General features: G+C 36.9%; 1 protein-coding gene across 6 annotated transcripts in view; it reads left to right on the forward strand.

Annotated features, from left to right (window-relative positions):
* eas (ethanolamine kinase 1) overlaps positions 1 to 16,172 on the forward strand; it is an 80,783-nt gene that overhangs the window by 48,235 nt on the left and 16,376 nt on the right. Inside the window, exons 1-4 of one of the 6 annotated variants that reach the window (XM_089251389.1) lie at positions 3,536 to 3,648; positions 9,308 to 9,466; positions 12,493 to 12,752; positions 14,417 to 14,560. In XM_089251389.1, the coding sequence (XP_089107515.1) occupies positions 9,329 to 9,466; positions 12,493 to 12,752; positions 14,417 to 14,560 (542 nt within the window). In that variant the 5' untranslated portion in view covers positions 3,536 to 3,648; positions 9,308 to 9,328. The other 5 variants (XM_089251390.1, XM_089251386.1, XM_089251387.1 and 2 more) reach the window with 5 other exon arrangements.

Raw genomic sequence — 16,172 nt, forward strand, 5'->3', positions numbered from 1 at the left:
TACGAAACTTGATTGGTCAAGTTCCCAATTATGTTATGCAAAAAATTTCCATATATGAAAATTGTCTTACTGAGAAAAGTTATGAATGAACAGTGATAACAGTTATGAATGGACTGACGTGACAGGTTACGTCACTATACGTCAGTTTTTTATGAATGAACTGAGAATTTATGAATGAATGATATATTAGGGAGAGACAGAGGGTGTTTCTATGTGTACGGAAAAGACCTTCAATGTGGCCTTTGTTGTTTACGTTCGTATTGTACTACGTTTACGGTTAGTAGTACTCATAGGCGTACGCAGAATTTTCTCCAGGGGGGGGGTTCAGATTTTTTTTCCTTCTGGGGGAGGGGGGGGGTTTACTTTTTGTTCCTGCAAAATAACACTATAATCTTTGCTCGGGGGAGGGGGGTTAGAACCCCAAACCCCCCCCCCCTTTGCGTACGCCAATGGTAGTACTACGAAATAGGTCAGTTAATGAACGAACTTGTAGATGAAAAGTTGATTTTTTTTTTTCCCCGCGCTTTTCGTTGCTAAGGGCAACAATATAAAGATATTGATCAAATGTAAACATACTTCCATAAAGGAGCATAAAACTGCAACAGTGAGTTTTAATGGGATTCATCATTGTATATTATATAACATTATATATACATTTATAATGCTTGCCAGCAGTTTTTATTAAAATATTTTACAAATATTTCTAGTACAGGTAGAACGAAAACTTGAACATAGTTAGATGCAGAAAATTTAATATTATTTAAAAATGTGTTTTTTGGTAAATTTGCGTGCACCAACCCCTCATAATATAACTACTCATTTTAAGTATTACTGAAAAATGCATATCGTGCATGTAGGATGTTTTATTTTGCTGAAATGCATCGTTTTTCTGGGCGTTATAAGCTTAATCATATTATAACGAAGTTTGCATATAACGAATAGTTTCACTGTTTTTTAGACTTCTTATAAGCGGGTCCGACCATGGGCCGCCCCACAAGGGTGGGACTGACAGGAAAAAAAAAATGTCTCCAGCCCGGAGGCTCGGAACTATTCTTGTCATGTTAATTTTTCTCACTGTAAATTAACTGTAGAAGGGGCCCGTGAAAAATCCAATATGGGGCCCGTGCGAGTTGCTAGCCTAGGGGACCCTAATTTAAGATGGGGTCCCATGGGTCCAACTGTATTTAGTCATAATTATGATATTGTCATAATTACCACAATATTATTTATAAGAGAAAATAACTTTGATCCTTGTGCTTTCAATAAAGAATTATCAAAGAATTACCTTCGTTGGAAATACGGAAAAAAAGATATATTTTTAAAAAGGATAAAAGTTGGGAATGGCCAATATTATAGGAAAATATGGAGATGTTTCTCAAACTTTTGCCCTCAGTGGCTCCCTAGCCCAATTCAGGGTTCGTATGCGACTACCCAAAATAGTTTGGTAGATATTTTCCCGTGCAAAAAAAACCACTTCGAAACACAGATAATTATTCAAATCAATGTCTCCAGCTCGCTTCGCCAAAGAGCGAACTTCGCCACTCTCTCCGCCTCAAGGCAGAGAGATGCCTTGAGGGCCGTCTTAAGAGCTTAATGAGCCCCCAGGACAAGTGAATTTACCGAAGCCTAACCTGGCAAATCGTTTTTTTTTTTTAGGCTTCTCTTAACTTTAGGAGTCATTCAAGTATTACGTCAGCATCGATGGGGAGGGGAGAGGTTTTCCGATTTGCTGACTTTTGATGACAGGGGGGTGGGGGGGGGGGATTTGGAGGATGCTTACGTCATCAACAACCCTTTATGAAAATATGAAATATTCTTAATGGCATCTTACTCGGTGCGCCAAAAACGAGAAAAATCTTTCGCTAGTTTGTCGGCATCTGAACTAACATTCTCCCTAATGATAAATCCCTCTTACAGAGCCACTTCAGCTATCTCTAAATGTTTCACGGATCCTTCAAATGCTCTGGAAATACGTCCGGGCCGCGTAGGTACTCTGGAACTGGGCAACGCGTCACTCAAGTGATCCGATCCGTAATTATATCACGAATCACTTGAGTTATCTGGGAATATTCCGCGGGTAACTTGATTGATGTAGAATCGCACTGCGGGGGTGGGGGGGGGGCGCTTAAGTGCTCTAAAATTGTGTCACATGTCACTCAAGGGATTTCTAAATGTGCCACGGATCGTTTAAGTGTTCTGGGAATGTGTCGCGGGTTACTGAAGTGATCTTTGAATGTGCCACAGGCCTACTTCAGTGATCTGAAAATGAGCAACGGGCCTACTTCAGTGATCTGAAAATGTGCCATGGGCCGACATAAATGCTCTGGAATTGTGCCACGTGTCATTTAAGCGATCTGTAAATGTGCCACTTAGTTCATTTTTACAAAATTGAGTTTGAGGGGGGCAAGCCATATCAGATAACCTACAAGGCCACATTTGGTCCGCGGATCAAGGATTTGCGCATATATATAGCTTAGAGGGTGGGTCGCAATGAATTTCTTAAAGAGAAATTTTGTGTTCTTACTCTTCAAATAGCATTGAAATTAACAGAAATCGATTATAATATTATATAAAGACATTATCTTTCGAAATTTTTTTTTTAATGTTTTTTACATTAAAATTAAATTTTTTTCGTCTGGAGGGGAGGCACATGAGTCCCCTATGCTTCCCCCCCCCCCATCCCACGTACATTTGTGTCCCACCAATACGCGTTAGGAGGTGAGGGGGGGCTCCAAAACTGGCTTTAAATCTGCTTACGTAATACTTGAACGGCCCCTTAGTTCCCCCCCCCCCTCCGGCCGTGCCCGAGTGGATCCATGCGTAAAGACAACACTGGATGCCCTTAGGATCCGCAACACACACACTTTCAGGAAACTCTGAAATACGGGAATGCTGTATGTCTCCCGGGGAATATGAGTCATATGGTCACCAAGTTTCATTCCAACAATACGGGTTAGGCCCGCGAAATACTGGTATTATTAGGGTGAAAATATTTCCTCGAGAGAAATACGGGAAAATACGGAAGAACATAGCCAATTTTCGCCAAAAGTGACACACCAAAACCGAACAAAAATGCCAAATATTGTTGAAATAACGGAAAAATCACAATGGTTGGAAATGCAGCATTACTGCTAATTGCAGTGGATAAAAATGAATTCCACGAAAAAAAAGTTCCTTAAGACAAATGTGGGAGATTAATATTCTCATGTATAGTTGTAATTATCATAATATAATTTATAAGTTGAAAAATAATATCCATCTTTGACTTCAATAAAGAATAAAAATTCAAGTAGGCGTCGTGCAAAATACGGGAAAACCCCTTAGAGGAGAAATAAAGTAACTAGAAGAAATAACATATTTCTTCTCGATGGAAAAACCGGGACACTTTTGTCAAAAAGTCGGGACAGCCAAAAAAACAGAAAATACCGGGACTATCCCGGGAAATACAGGACGTATGGTCACTCTAATTATTATGTTCAACGGATAAGTTCAGAGAAAAAATTTTCCCTCGTAGCAGAAAAAGGGGATTTTTGCACGAGAATTGTGCAGACGATGCCCATGCACACCGATATTTCCTCGTGTATTTAAAAACAAAATTTACGAGCGCAATCGTAATTTTGTGGAAAAAAATTTCTGACGTAAAGATTGGTGAGTTTTTGTTTACTTTCAAGATATTTTTTTGGCTTTGAAAACGTCAAAATATAGTTTCTTTCCGAACGACCTCGTTTCATGTTACGCGATTTTATTTGCCTACAAAAATCTCAGTAAGTAACATCAGCGTTGATTATTATGCAGTTGTTATTATTGTTTGTAAAAAATATTTCCTTTTTTTCCCAATTGTTAGGATAGCGATTAATAATACAATCAAGAATCCATTGTTGGTTCCGTTCATTGGCGATCCAAGATTGTTTTAGAAGAGCTGTGTGTATGTAGAGGCACACCCCCATAAATTCAGTTGCGTGAATGACATAACAATAGAGTGGCGGTTGATTTACTACGGCTGTTGTTATCACGTGCTACTCGCGTTATATACACAAGCGCTATAGCGAAGAGATAAAACGTTATTACTGGCGATATTTCTTTCGATGGCATGCCAAGGGTTGTGTTGATAGAAGAGCGATGTTTCATGAGCGTCTGTGTTTTGTGAGTAGTTGTGAAATTTCCCAATATACAGATTCGGATTTATTGTTGTTTTGCCGCCCTTCTCTCATTGGAGACTAATTCTCTTGACCACTCAACCCCCCCCCCCCCCCACACACCCCTGTAAATTTGCCTGTCTCTTAGTCACTCACTGACCTGGTTACCTCCTTCTATAGGCAAGGCTGTCTTTTGAGCATCGTGGGGCCCCCCATGTTTCAAATTCTCAAATACTTCAATCAGATCTAATTTTTGTGATGCCCCTTCTTTTGAGGTGCCCGGGTTGGACCCATACATTAAGATAGCATGCACTGTCTCTAGGTCACTTTTTTGGTCACTCACATGCTCGGGAATTCTCCAGTTTTGATCACTCACCAACCTAGTACCTTCTCTTGATCACTCTTTTAATCGCTTCTATGCTTTTAAGCTCTACTTCCCTCACATGCTTGCAAACTCTTTATGTCACTCTTTTGGTCACGTGTTTACTCACTTTTTTAGTTTGCTCACCGACCTGGCACATTGCTCTCTGGATCTTTTTTTTAGTCACTTACATGCTTTCAAACTCTCTGGGTCACACACACTTGCAAACTCTATCACTCTTTTGTTCAAGCATTAACATGATCCCTTGCTCTCCAAGTCACTCCTGTGATCACACGTGCTTGTACACAGTTTTCTTGGTTGCTCACCGACCTGGCACATTGCTCTCAAGGTCTTTATTTTTTTTATCACTTACATGCTTGCAAAAACCCTCTATGTCACTCAAACATGCTTACAAACTCTTTCATTCTTTTGGTTGCTCACTGACCTAGTAACTCATTCTCTAGGTCACTTGTATGCTTTCTAAATGTAGGTCACTCACCGACCTGGTCCCTCGTTCTCTAGCGGCTATATTCACCAACAGGATTTAACAATAATTTTAGGTTACAAATATTGTGTAGTGGATTTTCAGATTCTCACATTTGACATGCTGCAGATCGGTTAAGACTAGAAATTGAGGTTTTGGGGGAGGAATGATCACCCACCTTCTGGATCCGTGTCTGGCCCAGAGCCCCAAAGCAGAATACGCCAAAAATAACTGATGTATGTCGCAGAACTATTAGTATTTCTGCAGAACAATCTCAGGGAGAACATTTTCAGTCAGCTGAGGGCTCTTTGAAAAACAATGCAAAACATTCTGCTTTAGCGTCCCAGAGTTCCGCAGATGGATCTTATTTATAGAATTTTTTATTCATTATAAATTTAGTTTTGATTAAACCAGGGCTGGGCGAATCCCAGACACCAGGTGCCATAGCAACTAAAAAATTGGTATTGGTGCCTAAAATTTTCTTCATTTAGTTACTAAATTGGCTGAGAGCAGCACAAAATGTTTGGAACTAATAGCAGCATATCTATCAACATGAAAGTGGGTCACTATGCCCCCCGGAAAATTCAAAAGAAGCATTATTTTGGCTCTTTTTTTCTTTCAATAAAAAAATTTACTAGAAGAAAATATCGTCCAGGGGGTGCTGTGAGCTGCAAAAAGGTTGAGAAACAGTGCATTTGATCATAGTGATCAGTGATGCTATAACATGTCAAATACCTGGAATTTTGGAAAAGGACACATAAAATCTTGGTCCATTTTAGACCAAGGCATCCTATGGGATACGTAATAGTAGACAATGAAAGTAAAAGAACCTGGTTATATGATGGTAAAAAAATTGTTCAATGAACGTTTGGATTGAACATGTTTTTAGAAAGGAATTATTTATTTGGCAGGGATACCAGTAAATGATGGGGGTGGGGAAGGGGAGAAACCGTACTTTTAATTACTTTTTTTTTTAGAGAGGGACCCACTTTCACTCAAAAAGGACCAGATTTGGCCAATAACCTGGGTTCCAGGTAAATTAAAGTGCAGTGGCATCTCTGGTGATCAGGTTCAAATTGAACCACATTTTTCAGCTGTATCATGAATTAGTAGTGTATGTAAAACACTTAAAATTTAAATGAATAATATGAAGCATAGAGAGAATTCTAACGTAATGAGTTCTTATAGGACAGAGCGGAACAAATCTCAAAAAAAATGTAGACGCCAAAAACAAGTTTTACCCAAAAGAAAAGGTTCAAAATAATGTTTCTTTGGGCTTTTTCATGGCTTAATGACCCTCTTTCATGTTGGCAGATATGCTTTTATAAATTCCAAACATTTTGTGCTGCTCTCAGCTTACAATTTAGTAATTACACTTGAGAAGATTTTAGACACCATTAATTTTTTGGTCGCCATTGGCGACTGGGATTTTTCCAGTCCTGTTGTAGGATACTCACTTTTAGCCAAATATATTTTTCATTTGAATCAATTATGAAATATTTCTTTTTTAAAAGGAAAATATCATTTGTATAATCTCTATTTTTTTTACGGTACTTTGAAAAAGATTACATGTATATTTATCTTTTTTCTCAGCACGACACAGATTCTTGTGTTTGATTAGGCCGTGTCCTTGAAGCTGTGTAATTTGCTGTTTTAGCTTCCAGAACTGAAATATCCCTTTGGTGTTTCATCGTGTTTGCATGCCATTAAGTTATCTGATTTCCTTTGGGTTTTGACCTTGGTCCTTTGAGTACTCATTCTTATCTATGGGAGTAGACTAATGTTTGAACAGCCTAGCCAAATATTCCCTATTGAAGCTTTATCATTTTATGTTTAATCAGCTTTGTAGCTTTCATTGCTGTTGTAGTTTTGTGTGTGGTTTCTCCATATCTTTGGTATAGGCCTAACTGTATGCATGGTAGGTTATTTAGTTTGGTTTTTTTCCCCTTTAATGTACTGATGAAAGATCAGAGTTTTTATATAAATTCTTTTCTGCTTAGTAAAGCCTAGGTCTTGATTTAATTAGCCCTCTTGTTCACATAAAATTACTATTCTGCGACAGAAGGAACAAATAAGTCCTTGTTTCATGTGCGATGTTGTTTTTCATAATTCAATTTTTCTTTTGAAATAATGGTAATTGTTCTCAATGGTTTTTATTTCATACCAACGTAAATATCTGTTGTTCCGTGGGGAGAAAACACTAAATCACAAAGTGTAATGCAGCTGTTGAAGACTGTTAGCACACATACAGGGTGACCGTAGAATAACTTTTCCAATATACAAGCTCCTAGCAGCCACAAAAATAGACTTTTGCAAATAAAATTTGAGATATAGGTGTTTCAGAGTATGTGTGCTTGAAAATGAATAGGAAAAGGAAAACCCCCAGCTCTCACAATTATGGTCACAGCTACAAAATTTTGAAAAATTCAAATAACACTCATTTTTACATAGTAAAAAGTGTTTGGCGCTGTAAAAACCATAAATTATGTTGAAATGGTACCTGTAGCATCTTAAATGACGGTGCTAGATGTGGACAGAGACACATGTAGAAACAACCAATGCTGATGACATCTCTGCCGTTGGAAGTTCCCCCACAGGCTGTGTGTGTGTATGGGTTAGTGCACCAACCCCTTGGTGATCTCTTTCTTTATCTGCATCCTGAGCAGCCTCTTATGATGCTACAGGTACTATTCCAATACCATTCATGATTTTTCACTGCACCAATCACTTAGTAATACATAAAAGTGAGTATTGCCATTTGAATTTGTTGAAATTTTGTTGCTATGAGGACTAACTGCGAGGACTAGAGTTTTGTTTTTTCCTTCATTCTCTGACGCATGATTTGAAACATCTATATCTTGAATTTCCTTTGCATTTGTTGATTTTTGTGGCCGCTAAGGGCTCATGTATTGCAGAGTAATGTTTCACCACCTGTATTTTGTATAAAATTTGTCTGGCTTTTTTTAATTTTTGTATTTTTCAACATTTTTATTATTAATCTTTAAGTGACATGGCAGAAATCACCAAACCACCCCCTTTCCCGGGAAAATGTCATATTTTTTTTAAAGAAGTAGACTTTCTTTGGATTTTCCACAGATGCAAATTAAGATGTGGGGTATAGGGCAAAGTGTTCCATTGAGAAATCAACTTTACAAAATATCTGGACTTGCCAATATTAAAATAAGTGGCTGTTAAGGAGGCAATGCTTTTGCATACATTGCATATATATTGCAATGCTGTTTAAAGAGTTAAAAATTATATAAGCTTTGATTGATGTCACAACATATCCAGCAAAATGAACAACTATAACGAATGTTGTCCCAATTATATGTTTGTCACATTGGTTTGAAGTACATATAGGGTAATTGGCTACTGCATGTACAAACTGGGATGAGTAAGTGACTGAAAGTCGGATCGGAATCACATAGTAATATAGGGTCGGAAACCACATTCATCATGTGATAGTGTCCAGAAAACACAAGTAATGAAAGAACAACACATAAGTGAACATTATTTTATTCATAAATATGTAACAATTGTGATATAAGAAAGTGTGTGTTCAAAGGCTTCATTCATCAGGTGTTTTTCAAAGGAACCTATTTCACTTAACATCTTTGATTTTCATGCTAACACCTGGTGGTTCAAAATACCCCTCGGGAGCACTCCTGATACAGTCACACAGCAAATCATGAGTTACAATCATTAGCTTCATTTGCTAGATGTATATCTGCTACCTCTGCAATTGGTTGTCCAATGGATGGTTTGCCTATGTGGTTGTTTTACTGCTTCCCAACAAAGCCCTCTATCACATGCCGAATGTGTTTCTGACCATGCATTGCTATGGGATTCTGATTCATCTTTGAGTTTGGGTTAGCGCACCAACCCTTAGTGAGATCTTTCTTTGTCTGCATCCTGAGTGGCATCTTATGATGCTACAGGTAGTGTTCCAACACCATTCATGGTTTTTCACTGCACCAATCACTTAGTAGCACATAAAAGTGAATATTGCCATTTGAATTTGTTAAAATGTTGTTGCTGTGACCGTAACTGTGAGGGCTAGAGTTTTGTTTTTTCTCTTCATTCTCGGGCGCATGTTTTGAAGCATCTATATCTTCAATTTCATTCGCATTTGTTGATTTTTGTGGCCGCTAGGGGCTTATGTAGTGCAAAGTAATGTTTGACCATCCTGTAGGCCTATTTTGTATAAAATTTTATCACTTGCTCCTCCCACAAGTTTGTACATGTGATAGTAAATCACCCTGTATATGAGTAGCCTAGCTTATTTCCTTTTGTATGCATAATGAAACTGTATTGTCTCATCTTTAGGATGCTTCATCATTGAATGACATGCTGTCGAATGGAGTTGGCAAAATTAAAAAAGTCGATGTTTGGATTAATGACAAATGTTTTGAGAGTCTTTGTGCAGGAGCTAGAGCAGTGCTGAAATGTGTACAAGAATGGCCGTTGGACCAAGTCAAATTTGAAGTAAATAAAATTTCTATTACAGTGAAAATTCAATATCGAGGGCTTGAGTCAAGTTTTGTTTTCTCAAGAGGAGCGCTCCTAAATGATGTTTTTCCAATACAGTCAAACTATATTGAATGTTCTGTTAATGAACCAACAAACTCAGAGGGTTGTTAGTAGGCATCAAGGGGAACAAAAATTGCAATAGAACATGGTGTCGCAAACCATGTTGAGAGGGTGAAAATCGCGAAAAGCGCATGCAGGTTTCGACGTCACACTGGAACGACAAAAAATACAATAATAACACAGAAAAGATGAATCAAATAAATCGTTTTGTGTTATTATTGTAATTAATTATTACAAGAGTTGTTGGAAGTGATAGCCGCTGATGTCACTGCACAGTCTACAACAACGTAAAAATGATTCCTGGATGCACTCAAAGGTACCAGGTATGCTTTTGATGTCTGCCTCAGCGATGACAGTCCACACTATGAGATTCTCCAGTGTGTCCACAGGCATCACATAAATGAGTGATTTAAGGTGACCCCCATGGGAAAAAGTTACATGGATTGAGATCTGGCGAACGTGAAGGCCAAGCTACGGGCCCCACTTGTCCAATCCACCTCTTTGGGTTGTAACATCGATGTGATTATGCACCTTGTGGGAAAAATTTACAGAGGTGCCATCATGCATGAACCACATGCACTGCTACCAGCACACTTTACGGCAATTCCGGAAGGCCGTATTTCAGGAAAAAAGGTATGTTGCTCCATTCAGGCATTCGGGCAGCAAGTATGGCCCCAAGAGATAATCACCGAGGATTCCTGCCCACATGTTGACACTAAACCTCTGTTGAGATTTCCACGGTACACTGGCATGGTTATTATTCATCTCCTAACCCCCACGAATGCATTCAGCAATCAACTGTTGTCCACCTTTCGTCTCCTCTGGACTCGGAGCCTGCATGCGCTTTTCGTGATTTCCGCCCTCTCAACGTGGTTTGTGACACCATGTTCCATGTCAGTTTTTGTTCTTGATGCCTACTAGCAACCCTCTGAGTTTGTTGGTTCATTAACAGAATACCCTGTATTATAATAACAATCAAGACACTATAATTTTGTTATAAAAAGGGATATATATACAGTCAAATCCCGTAATGAACTCGAAGAGACCAGTGAAATCACTTCATTATAATGAAATCTATAATGGCATTCTTTAAAACAGGATTTGACTGTATAAAGGACTCCTTCCTATCTTGAAAATTCCAAAGAAGGCTCTGTGAGTTGAAAAAAGGTTGGGAACTACTTCAGATGGTCACAGACCTTGCACCACCTTTAGTTGAGGTTTCCTCTCTTCAGAAATATAGGATACTTTTTTGTGAAAATTGAATTAATAAATATGTTCACAAGAATGCCCTTGAAATTTATTATAGAAGTCCCTTAAAACAGAAGAGTTAATGAATGCATAGATTAATAACAGCTCATAATCCTGATCCTGCAGAGGAATTTATTTATTTCTAAGAACTTTATCTCGGTGTTCCTTTGTGTACAATGGTTGGATAGTTATCAATGAATGACAATCATGTTGGATCTTGCCTATAGTTATCCATGAAAAAAAAAACTAATTTTATCAATGTGTTGAGCTCAAATTGTAGGAATGTTTTGGAAAAATGCTTAAAAGCTTAAGATCATTAAGCATTTATTGACATTAAAAATGTTTTAACATTATTCTTTGTTGAGTCAGCTAGAGATTATTGATGTTACATCCATAGGGTGTCGTAATGACAGTTTGAATGTATAATGTGCCTCCCCCGTCAGTTAAATTTTACACCTCACAAATCCCCCACCCCAAAGCAGAATGTTTTGCATTGTTCTGCAACTAGCCCTCGGCTGACTGGAAATGTCCGGCAGTAAAAATTCCTATAGTAGTGTTTTCTACATTTTTATTAAAATTCTTCCAGATTGTTCTGCAGTTACACTGATTTTTCTGCGATGTGCATCGGATTTCTGCATATTCTGCTTTTGGAACAAATCCTTTGCTATGTTATGTTATTTGTGTGTCATTCTGAAATTACTTTCCATATAGTCTTGGAGTGTTACACTGTATTCTGTAATCTATCCAACAACAACAGTCGAGCTTTGCTGGATACCTGGTCATTCAGGTATCTCTGGCTGACCAGCTGGCTAGAAGTTCTAGGACTCTGTGCATTTGTCCTGGACCATCTTTGGACATTTCGTGGATATTGATTATAAATACTGTTTTCAACTCATTCATGAAAAAACAGTGCCAAGATTGACTGAAAATTGATGGTCAGTGACAGACAAAAGAGATAAAGTGTGACTGCTCTAATTTTAGGTAGAAGGAGCTGATGAAGCTCAGCAACAATGGTATTTGTAGAGCTGTTGGTCTGCTTACTGAGCACTGTACTCTTAAAAGGCATCTTAATGTCACAGGAGTTAGTAATGACTCGACCTGTGTAGGTTGTTTATTATATTTATATTCTTGTTTTCTTTTTGAATGTAAAATGTACTCTGTGTACATAAGTTTGAGCATTTGGGTCATCATTTCATCAAACCCTGGGATCTTCAAGACATATCTCTAATAAAGACTTTTAATTTTTTATAGGATAGCACAACAGACCTCTGGTCACAGTGCTAAGTTCTATAGAACTACCCACCCATAAGTCTAAGTCTATTTGTCTATCGAGACTTAATTTATGTAATCCCATGTTCTTAAATAGCGATTTCTCAAAAAATAAATATTCAAATGCAAAAAAATGGTATGGTGACAAACTAGTTTTTATTAAAAAGCTATGGTAATATGATGAAACATATTTTCCAGTTTACTCGTGGCTACAGTGTGTTTTTTAATCTTGACTACATCATGGATGTCTTGCTAAGCCTAATAAAATAAGTGATAATAAGTAATAAGTAAGATAATAAGTAATAGTAAAATAAGTAATAATAAGATTTTTTTTTTTTTTTTTTTTTTTTTTAGTTTATGAATTAATCTCTCTCTCTCTGGTGCTTTTTCTTTCTTTCTTACAGCTTTTTAAAGATGGCATTACAAATCACCTTTTGAAGTGTTACATGGAGGACGATCCAGATGATGCAGTCTTGATCAGAGTCTATGGCAAGAAAACCGAACTCTTTATTGATAGAAGTCTAGAAGTGTGGAATATGCAGACAATGTGTGATGCGGGTCTCACTGCTCCTCTCTATTGCTCATTCAATAATGGTCTCTGCTACGGCTATTCACCTGGAGTCGTATTAGATTCTGAAATGGTGCGGGATCCATCTATATCAAGGTAATTTTATGTATTTTCTTTGTGAATTTTCTACCAACATACTGTTTCTGTTTGACTTTTTTTTAAAATTTGAAATGAACCAGTCCCCCCCCCCCCCAGACATTTGATAGGTTGAGGCGATTAAAAATAGAAAATAGCATGGAAATTAAAATAAAATGTAAGAGCGATCATATTTATCTTATATTTTTATGGAGCATTTGCTGCATATTTGCAATAGGCGTTCGTTTCTTGTCCAAAAGTAATTTTTTTTAGTAATTTCAGCCATAAAGGGTAAGTTTTTGCATATTTGGCATCTTTTTTGGTGATTCTACACATTTACCAGTATTTAAGATCATTATTTCCTGTATTTTTTCTGATAAAATATGGGCAGCCTAAGAAATAATAAAGAAAATTGCACATATTCTGTAGAATAAAATAAATCATGATAGAGTTAAATATAATAGATTATTGTCATTGTAGTTTGATGAAATTTAATTCTTTCATTATTTTAACATCTTTCATTATTTTAACAATTTTTCATTGGAAAAATTTACCTCAACTTACATTATTAGTCTGAGGCTGGGCTTACACTATGAAAGTTTGATAAAAGATCATTTACAAAACTTTTTTTGAAAACAGCAAATAAGCCTGTCAGTTATATTTGCTCAAATGTAACCAGTATGCTTGTTGGTTGGATTTTTCAAGTTTGGATGTTTTATAAGTCCTTTTTTTCCAATAAAAGGACTTTTATAAAACTTTCACAGTGTAATCCTGGCCTTAGAATAAATCACTGATGTAATTCTTGATATCACTGCATAATGTACTTCCTATAATTTTATACACACTTTCCTCTTTCTGAAATCAAACCTTTTTATTTTACCATATGCTTATATAGATGCTCATTTTCAAAAAAGTATCTTCGCGTTCTCCTAAAGTCATCCTTCCTCATTTTCGAGGCTTAGTTCGTCCTGGACTGGAGTATGCTGTAAGGTTTGGAGACCATACCTACAGAGAGACATAGACTTGGTTGAAGGGGGTGCAGAGAAGAGCTACGCGTGTCCTTATTGGCACACAGGGCTTGAGTTATGAAGAGACACTTCATTTTTTGAATATGTTTACATTGGATGAACGCAGGTGTCGAGGAGATATGATTGAAGTGTTCAAAATTTTCAATGGGATGGATAGGATGAACCATGAACTTTTAGTACACTGCCAATCGACTGCTTTTACAAGGGGACACCAGTATCGATTGGTGAGGGACAATGCAAGGTTATGGTGTCGCAGGGAATTTTTCTCTAATAGGGTTGTTAATAAATGGAATAGCTTACCCCCGGACGTAGTAAATTGTAACACAATTGACACGTTCAAAAAGAAATACGATAAACATGTTGGGGTAAATCGAGAAGCAATCCATACTTAGAATAAGACAACCATAAGTATTCTTTATGGACATTGTATAATATTTTATCATGTGTATATATTGTTTATAATTTTTGTTAATTGCATTTTTAATTGGTGTGCTGTATTTTTGAAATATATGACATCCATATTGTTATGGGCATCTTTTTCTCAGCCACCTCGTTGGGCATTTTGCCTGTCGTGGCATTGTATATTGTTATTCAAAAGTTTTATGCTAAGCTAGAATAGTTATTCTACCGATTAATAATCAAATTTTTGTTTTTTAGGCTAATAGCACAGAGGCTTGCTGATATGCATAGCATTAAGAGACAAATGAATGGTGCTATGTTGCAACCATCTCTATTCACAGTTTTCAAAAAATATCTGGAGCTGCTTCCACAGTCTTTCAGTGACTCAGCAAAACATAAGAGGTAATTCTTAAAAATTTGACTTTATTGATTGTTTTAAACAAAAACTATACTTGTAGGATTTTTTTTCTCCATGTAGAATTTTCACTTCTTTAAATTTGATTTTTGATGGATCTTTTGAATGTAGGACTCGCTTGGTGTAATTACTTTTGTGATTGAAAATTTCATTTACTGATTCATGTTTTAAACTTCAAAAATGATTGGTGACAATTTGCTATCTGACCATAGAATTCTTATCTTTTTTGTTTATACACATTATAAATTCACTGTAGAGGGGACCCGGGGGGGGGGGCCCATTAAAGATGCCAGCCTAGGGGCCCTGCTGGATGATGTGGGAAGATATTGTTTTAGTATTTGATCATGTTTTTGACTGTCTTGAGTATCACATGCACACACAAAATTGAAATCATTGGCAAAGGGAATTTCTGAAATTGTGAAACTTTATTACTCTACAAATGAATGTTGCTGATGTTTTCTACAAAATGAATTCATTCGTGCACAATGTGATGGGCATGGAATAGCTGTCATACATTTGTGCGCATTTTACATTGCTCGAGATTTGGAAGCTATTCGGTTTTTTCATTCTGCACATGCAATTTCTTCACAAATTTCTGAAGTGCATTATATCTCAAATCTTGTCAGTGGACTGCTATCAGAAAATGAAGCTGTGGATTGTGCGAGCTCAAAAAAAATCATAGTCAAATCTCTTTTTAAAGTAATAAAACACAGTATTAGTCTTTGTCATAACAAGTCTTTCTGTCCAAAAATTCCAAAACCAAAATGGTACACGAACAAGGGTTTATTGCAAAAATAAATGAGACTGAATAGGTACTGTTTTAAGAAGTTTCAATAAAGAAAAATAATTTATGTTGATTTTTTTCCTCTATAGCTGTCAAAATAACAGCTACTGTCATTCTAGGTAGTTCGAAATTCTTGTTGTTCCAGTGTTAAGTGCCAGAGTGGCATGGTGGTAAGATGCTCATCTACCACTTTGAAGGTTGCTTTCACGGTCCCAGGTTCAAACCCAAGAGATAATATAGATATTTTCCTTAACAAGATTGAGGCAACCGTCGATAGATAGTGCCCTCATTTCCAACCCATGTCATTAATGTCAGTAAATTGCAATATAGCAATATGGCCAGAGTCGTGTTTGCTAAAATAGTGTTAAGTGCTTATAGTGATTATATATGCGATTATATCGATATTTGATGTATAAAATATTTTTCCACCTTTTTCTTGTAATTTGATTTCTATTTCAACTTTATGCTGAAAAATTCTGCTGGTGATCCTCACAATCAAACATATAGTCAAGAGTTGAAAACTGGTTGAATTGGTCATAGTTAAAAATAGTTATTGGTCAGTTTCTTATCACCATTTTCTCATGCACAATCTTCTCTTCCAGATGAAGTGTTGCTATTCTTGCACATAGGAAACAAACTTAAAGGAGTGATGAACCTTTTGTCGAGCCATTATTTGATTGACAGTCATCCCTCCCCTAATGCATAAGCTCCATATTATGAGAGCAGTGAAAGAAGCTCATAGTTTTGTGTGATTTACTTCTCCCCCCCCCCCACACACACACACACACACATTTACTTTTCATTTTCCCTCATTT

Source organism: Pholcus phalangioides, unplaced genomic scaffold, assembly GCF_987345545.1.
Source record: "Pholcus phalangioides strain wild (caught in Gottingen) unplaced genomic scaffold, Ppha-v1.0 ptg000024l_1, whole genome shotgun sequence".
In the NCBI taxonomy this organism is placed as follows: domain Eukaryota; kingdom Metazoa; phylum Arthropoda; class Arachnida; order Araneae; family Pholcidae; genus Pholcus; species Pholcus phalangioides.